The sequence below is a fragment of the Piliocolobus tephrosceles genome, chromosome 1, assembly GCF_002776525.5.
Source record: "Piliocolobus tephrosceles isolate RC106 chromosome 1, ASM277652v3, whole genome shotgun sequence".
Lineage (NCBI taxonomy): Eukaryota > Metazoa > Chordata > Mammalia > Primates > Cercopithecidae > Piliocolobus > Piliocolobus tephrosceles.
Genome location: NC_045434.1, coordinates 208,469,167 through 208,476,821, shown reverse-complemented (window position 1 = coordinate 208,476,821; position 7,655 = coordinate 208,469,167). Strand labels below are relative to the sequence as shown.

Sequence of the window (7,655 nt, the reverse complement as noted above, 5' to 3'; positions counted from 1 at the left end):
ATCCCTCTTCTGCCTGTGTTCACTTGCCAGGTGACCTCATCCAGTCCGATACCTTCTGTGGCCTTCTCTAGGATTTTGAAATTTCTAGGCCAGCCTCTTTGTTGAATTCCAGATTCATATAAAGCTGGCTACTTAATGTATTCAGGTACCTTAAACTCTAGCACGTCTGAAGTAAGCTCTTGACTTCCCCCACAACATGCACATGCACACAGACCACAGTTGCTTCTCTTGTGGTCTTCAACATTTTATTAGCCAGGATTATCGCAGTTCTGTGGAATCTCGTCTTCTCTGTCACCACAACCAGTCAGCAGGCACATTGTCAACTTCATCACCAAAGTATATCCAGAGCACTTGTAGTCCCGCCCTGCTGCCACCCCTGTGCCACCATCCTGCCTCTCCTGGAGGATGCAGTGGGCCACATCTGCCTCCACCTTGTCACCTAGGGTTCACTATCTTCCTTGTAGTAACCAGAGTGCTTCTCTTGAATACAAATCAGATTATATATTTCTATCTGGTAGCCTGCCGTTTTCACTCAGAGTAAAGGCCAGCAGCCTGCAGGGGCTTGTGTAAGTAGGCCCCTGATTGCATCTCCAGTCTTATCTCCTGCCCTCACTTTCCCCAGCTTCCCCACCTCACCTCACTGATGTCTTTGCTGTTCTTTGAATGCATCTAGTATGTTCTTGACTCAGTGCTTGTGCATTTTGAGGGTTCATCTATCGAGTAGGGCTCCTCCTCCCCCCCCCCTCGAGTATTTGCATGCCTCATTTTCCTTAGGTCTCTCCTCCACTGTCACCTTCTAAGCAAGTCCTTCCCTGACCGTCTTCTACCACCCACCTCAGGTGGGCTTGGCCTAGGGACTCCGAAGTGACTGCAGATTTCTGTTCCCTTCAGTGAGATGCTCCTGAGTTCTTAATAACTTGGCTAGGCTTAGAAGAGATGATCTCCAAAGATTATCTAGCTTGAAAAACTTGTGATTACATGATTCTGGAAAATGTTCTAGCTTCTGAATATTATGTTGTAGTTAAGAAGGAGAGAGGATCATTTACTCCAGACAGACTTCCAAGGATCTAATCTGGTGATATGTCTGGTAATGCACTATTTCCAGTTTGGAATCATGAGAAATTAGAATTTACAACTACTCTTCTAAAATGTAGTTTACTCCAACACAATTTTAAACACTGCAGTTTCTGTAAACAGGGTTGTATGTATGTGCAACTAAACACAAAACCCCAGCTCCACACGGACATCCTTGTCTGTTGCGTTCGTGTATGTATCCTCACTGCCGGGAATATTGCCTGGTATGTAGCTGGTACTCTGAATACTTGTTGAATGAATGGATCAATGAAATGGATTCATATCCTATACAACTTTATCAATTAAGTATATAAAATAGAAGTAATTTATTGTTCCTCATCATCTCCCTCATGTTTTAGGTGGTAAGAGAAATCACTTGAATCATACAAATTATTCACCAAGTAGCTGGTTTCCCATGCTTCACTTCCATGCTTCTGCTTCCATGTGCTTTCTAGGTCCTAAAGAAGACGAAGAGAAGCCTTCAGCCTCATCACTTGAGCAGCCGGCCACCCTCCAGGAGGTGGCCAGTCAGGAGGTTCCTCCAGAACTAGCAACCCCTGCCCCTGCCTGGGAGCCACAGCCAGAACCAGACGAGCGATTAGAAGCAGCAGATTGTGAGGTGAATGATTTGGGGGAAGAGGAGGAGGAGGAAGAGGAGGAGGATGAAGAAGAAGAAGATGATGATGAGTTGGAAGAAGAGGGGGAAGAAGAAGCCAGCATGCCAAATGAAAGTTCTGTGAAAGAGCCAGAAATACGGTGTGATGAGAAGCCAGAAGATTTATTAGAGGAACCAAAAACAACTTCAGAAGAAACTCTTGAAGACTTCTCAGAGGTAACACCTGCCTTGCAAATCCCCAGAACTAGAGAAGAGGCCAATGGTGATGTATTTGAAACGTTTATGTTTCCATGTCAGCATTGTGAAAGGAAGTTTACAACCAAACAGGGGCTTGAGCGTCACATGCATATCCATATATCCACCGTCAATCATGCTTTCAAATGTAAGTACTGTGGGAAAGCCTTTGGCACACAGATTAACCGGCGGCGGCATGAGCGGCGCCACGAAGCAGGGTTAAAGCGGAAACCCAGCCAAACACTACAGCCGTCAGAGGACCTGGCTGATGGCAAAGCATCTGGAGAAAACGTTGCTTCAAAAGATGAATTGAGTCCTCCCAGTCTTGGGCCAGACTGTCTGATCATGAATTCAGAGAAGGCTTCCCAAGACACAGTAAATTCTGTTGTAGAAGAGAATGGGGAAGTTAAAGAACTTCATCCGTGCAAATATTGTAAAAAGGTTTTTGGAACTCATACTAATATGAGACGGCATCAGCGTAGAGTTCACGAACGCCATCTGATTCCCAAAGGTGTACGGCGAAAAGGAGGCCTTGAAGAGCCCCAGCCCCCAGCAGAACAGGCCCAGGCCACCCAGAACGTCTATGTACCAAGCACAGAGCCAGAGGAGGAGGGGGAAGCAGATGATGTGTACATTATGGACATTTCTAGCAATATCTCTGAAAACTTAAATTACTATATTGATGGTAAAATTCAAACCAATAACAACACTAGTAACTGCGATGTGATTGAGATGGAGTCTGCTTCGGCAGATGTGTATGGTATAAATTGTCTGCTCACTCCAGTTACGGTGGAAATTACTCAAAATATAAAGACCACACAGGTCCCTGTAACAGAAGATCTTCCTAAAGAGCCTTCGGGCAGCACAAATAGTGAGGCCAAGAAACGGAGAACGGCGAGCCCGCCTGCACTGCCCAAAATTAAGGCCGAAACAGATTCTGACCCCATGGCCCCCTCCTGCTCCTTAAGTCTTCCTCTTAGCATATCAACAACGGAGGCAGTGTCTTTCCATAAAGAGAAAAGTGTTTATTTGTCATCAAAGCTCAAGCAACTTCTTCAAACCCAAGATAAACTAACTCCTCCTGCAGGGATTTCAGCAACTGAAATAGCTAAATTAGGTCCTGTTTGTGTGTCTGCTCCTGCATCAATGTTGCCTGTGACCTCAAGTAGGTTTAAGAGGCGGACCAGCTCTCCTCCCAGTTCTCCACAGCACAGTCCTGCCCTTCGAGACTTTGGAAAGCCAAGTGATGGGAAAGCAGCATGGACCGATGCAGTGCTGACTTCCAAAAAATCCAAATTAGAAAGTCATAGCGACTCACCAGCATGGAGTTTGTCTGGGAGAGATGAGAGAGAAACGGTGAGCCCTCCATGCTTTGATGAATATAAAATGTCTAAAGAGTGGACAGCCAGTTCTGCTTTTAGCAATGTGTGCAACCAGCAGCCACTGGATTTATCCAGCGGTGTCAAACAGAAGACTGAGGGTACAGGCAAGACTCCAGTCCAGTGGGAATCTGTCTTAGATCTCAGTGTGCATAAAAAGCCTTGTAGTGACTCTGAAGGCAAGGAATTCAAAGAGAATCATTCAGTGCAGCCTACGTGTAGTGCTGTAAAGAAAAGGAAACCAACCACCTGCATGCTGCAGAAGGTTCTTCTCAATGAATATAATGGCATCGATTTACCTGTAGAAAACCCTGCAGATGTGACCAGGAGCCCAAGTCCTTGTAAATCCCTAGAAGCTCAGCCAGATCCTGACCTCGGTCCAGACTCTGGTTTCCCTGTCCCTACTGTCGAGTCCCCAGCTGATGTTTGTCCTTCATCACCTGCCCTGCAGACGCCCTCCCTTTCATCCGGTCAGCTGCCTCCTCTCTTGATCCCCACAGATCCCTCTTCCCCTCCACCCTGTCCCCCGGTATTAACTGTTGCCACTCCGCCCCCTCCCCTCCTTCCTACCGTACCTCTTCCAGCCCCCTCTTCCAGTGCATCTCCACATCCATGCCCTTCTCCACTCTCAAATGCCACCGCACAGTCCCCACTTCCAATTCTGTCCCCAACAGTGTCCCCCTCTCCCTCTCCCATTCCTCCTGTGGAGTCCCTGATGTCTGCCGCCTCACCCGGGCCTCCGACACTTTCTTCTTCCTCCTCTTCATCTTCCTCCTCCTCTTCATTTTCTTCTTCGTCTTCCTCCTCTTCTCCTTCTCCACCTCCTCTCTCCGCGATCTCATCTGTTGTTTCCTCTGGTGATAATCTGGAGGCTTCTCTCCCCATGATATCTTTCAAACAGGAGGAATTAGAGAATGAAGGTCTGAAACCCAGGGAAGAGCCCCAGTCTGCTGCTGAACAGGATGTTGTTCAGGAAACATTCAACAAAAACTTTGTTTGCAACGTCTGTGAATCACCTTTTCTTTCCATTAAAGATCTAACCAAACATTTATCTATTCATGCTGAAGAATGGCCCTTCAAATGTGAATTTTGTGTGCAGCTTTTTAAGGATAAAACGGACTTGTCAGAACATCGCTTTTTGCTTCATGGAGTTGGAAATATCTTTGTGTGTTCTGTTTGTAAAAAGGAATTTGCTTTTTTGTGCAATTTGCAGCAGCACCAGCGAGATCTCCACCCAGATAAGGTGTGCACACATCACCAGTTTGAAAGCGGGACTCTGAGGCCCCAAAACTTTACAGATCCCAGCAAGGCCCATGTAGAGCATATGCAGAGCTTGCCAGAAGATCCTTTAGAAACGTCTAAAGAAGAAGAGGAGTTAAACGATTCCTCTGAAGAGCTTTACACGACTATAAAAATAATGGCTTCTGGAATAAAGACAAAAGATCCAGATGTTCGATTAGGCCTCAATCAGCATTACCCAAGCTTTAAACCACCTCCATTTCAGTACCATCACCGTAACCCCATGGGGATTGGTGTGACAGCCACAAATTTCACTACACACAATATTCCACAGACTTTTACTACTGCCATTCGCTGCACCAAGTGTGGAAAAGGTGTCGACAACATGCCGGAGTTGCACAAACATATCCTGGCGTGTGCTTCTGCAAGTGACAAGAAGAGGTACACACCTAAGAAGAACCCAGTACCGTTAAAACAAACTGTGCAACCCAAAAATGGCGTGGTGGTTTTAGATAACTCTGGGAAAAATGCCTTCCGACGAATGGGACAGCCCAAAAGACTAAACTTTAGTGTTGAGCTCAGCAAAATGTCGTCGAATAAGCTCAAATTAAATGCATTGAAGAAAAAAAATCAGCTTGTACAGAAAGCAATTCTTCAGAAAAACAAATCTGCAAAGCAGAAGGCTGACTTGAAAAATGCTTGTGAGTCATCCTCTCACATCTGCCCTTACTGTAATCGAGAGTTCACTTACATTGGAAGCCTGAATAAACACGCCGCTTTCAGCTGTCCCAAGAAACCCCTTTCCCCTCCCAAAAAAAAAGTTTCTCATTCATCTAAGAAAGGTGGACACTCATCACCTGCAAGTAGTGACAAAAACAGCAACAGCAACCACCGCAGACGGACAGCGGATGCGGAGATTAAAATGCAAAGCATGCAGACTCCGTTGGGCAAGACCAGAGCCCGCAGCTCAGGCCCCACCCAAGTCCCGCTCCCCTCCTCATCCTTCAGGTCCAAGCAGAACGTCAAGTTTGCAGCTTCGGTGAAATCCAAAAAACCAAGCTCCTCCTCTTTAAGGAACTCGAGCCCGATAAGAATGGCCAAAATAACTCATGTTGAGGGGAAGAAACCTAAAGCTGTGGCCAAAAATCATTCTGCTCAGCTTTCCAGCAAAACGTCGCGGAGCCTGCACGTGAGGGTACAGAAAAGCAAAGCCGTTTTACAAAGCAAATCCACCTTGACGAGTAAGAGAAGAACAGACCGGTTCAATATAAAATCTAGAGAGCGGAGTGGGGGGCCAGTCACCCGAAGCCTTCAACTGGCAGCTGCTGCTGACTTGAGTGAGAACAAGAGAGAGGACGGCAGCGCCAAGCAGGAGCTGAAGGACTTCAGGTAAGCCCAGGAGCTGGTGGGAGGGAAAGACTGGGAAGGCGACAGTATCCTTGCCTACGGGCGGTTTTTGGTCTCTTGTTGCTTCCCACCCCCCCCCATTCCCCCCCCCCCCCCCCCGGTAAAATTTCGACCTAAACACTGAAAGGAAATAGCTGTTGCATAAGTTAAAGGCATGAAGGGTCACTGCTTTGGCTGCTTTTAGAGATGAATAAATAGTTTTAATTTCAGACTTAGGACTCACAAAGTGGTGCCACTTCTTTAATATGGCCAGATGTAAATTGAATTTGAAACTATAGAGAAGCTCTCAAAAGCACTCTAAGAAAATATGAAATCCTCTCAAACTGCTTTTTGTCTTGGGTAATAGCTCAGTGTCACGTGTCTTATTTCCCGATCGTAGGGCATTTCTTAGGTTAAGACGGGTCACTAAGTTCATTAGTAAACCTTGTTACAATCTTGTTTAATATTTCTGTGACTTCAGTATAGATCTAGTACCTGAGACTTTCTTTCATTACCAATGCTTAAATTTTAACAACTGATTGCATTGGTCAAAACAAAACAAAACATAGTCCTTTAAGAAGGCCTTAGCCCTGTCCGCCACCTCCTGAGCTCAGCCATAGGACAGTAAACAAGTCAGGTTCTAGTTGGGAAGCAGAGTAGGAGAGACGTGCTTGGAACTCCAAGCAGGACCCTTGGCGGCTCTTTCAGGCCGGTGTGATACCCAGGGCATGGCAGCCTCGTTTGTCAGTACCTTTGTCTCCCCATTAATGATGGAAGGATTTGTCTTAGATTTGAAGTGACTTTACTGCTTTATTGCCTGTGCTTCCTATATTAAGAACTGTTCTCAGTGACAGATGAAGAGAGAGGGCAGTGGTTGAATTTGTTACATTGGGTTCTCAGACTTTCTAAGTCCTTTGTCCGAAGTGGATGTGTATTGGAATTCCTGCTGTTTCTCTCTGAATAGTTCAGTCTCCTGAAAATTAGTCATCAGATAGCATTTCTGCAAAATACTTGTAAATCTTGTCTTTTCATGATATGCCACCTGACTCTAGGCCTTCATGCTATAGCTTTTGGTGTCTGAAAATTCTTTGGTGTTTTAAGCAAGCGGAATTAGGGATCCTAAGTGTGGATGCGACTGCCGTTTTGTAGAGGTCACGAGGACACAGGTGCCATTAGCTCTGCATAATTGATCAGGTAGAATTTTTAATGCTGGTGTGCCTTAAATCACAGCTAAATATAGAGAAGAATCATTAACTCAGGCTGATTTGAATGATTTACTGTAGGATTAATGGATCAGATTTTTAAAAAACTACTTCATAAATGTGTTAAATATTCAGTTGCCATAGGTCTGACCAACACTTGGTCTCTGGCCACGGCGCATACATAGGTAGCATCTTGGAGGTTGGCTCTGCTGAAAATAAGCACCTGTGTTATCAGTTGTCAAAACTGCTTGCGTTTAGTAATTGAATTGTGCACCTGTTTGCGCTCAGTCTGTGTTCTTGAGGCGCTACACCAACAGGACATGATCAAATTGAATCCTTTTCAAGTTGCTTATGTCTTCAACAAGCAGAATGTGCCTTCATTTTCACAGATTGTACTATAAAACACCTCTCAGGTGGTTGATGCTTCAGAATGTACTGTTTCTATCCTTTTTGTCTTCAGTGTTATCTAAAAGAAGTGCTTGTTTTGTACTGGGCCCCACTTACACAGTTCAGGGTTAAAGTTGA

The 7,655-nt window shown here is 45.4% G+C and overlaps 1 protein-coding gene across 2 annotated transcripts in view; it reads left to right on the top strand.

Annotated features, from left to right (window-relative positions):
- Positions 1-12: 12 nt before the first annotated feature.
- PRDM2 (PR/SET domain 2) overlaps positions 13-7,655 on the top strand; it is a 46,754-nt gene continuing 39,111 nt past the window's right edge. Inside the window, exon 1 of one of the 2 annotated variants that reach the window (XM_026449512.2) lies at positions 13-5,931. In XM_026449512.2, coding sequence (XP_026305297.1) covers positions 1,490-5,931 — 4,442 coding nt within the window. In that variant the 5' untranslated portion in view covers positions 13-1,489. The remainder of the gene's footprint in view (positions 5,932-7,655) is intronic. The other variant, XM_026449513.2, reaches the window with a different exon arrangement.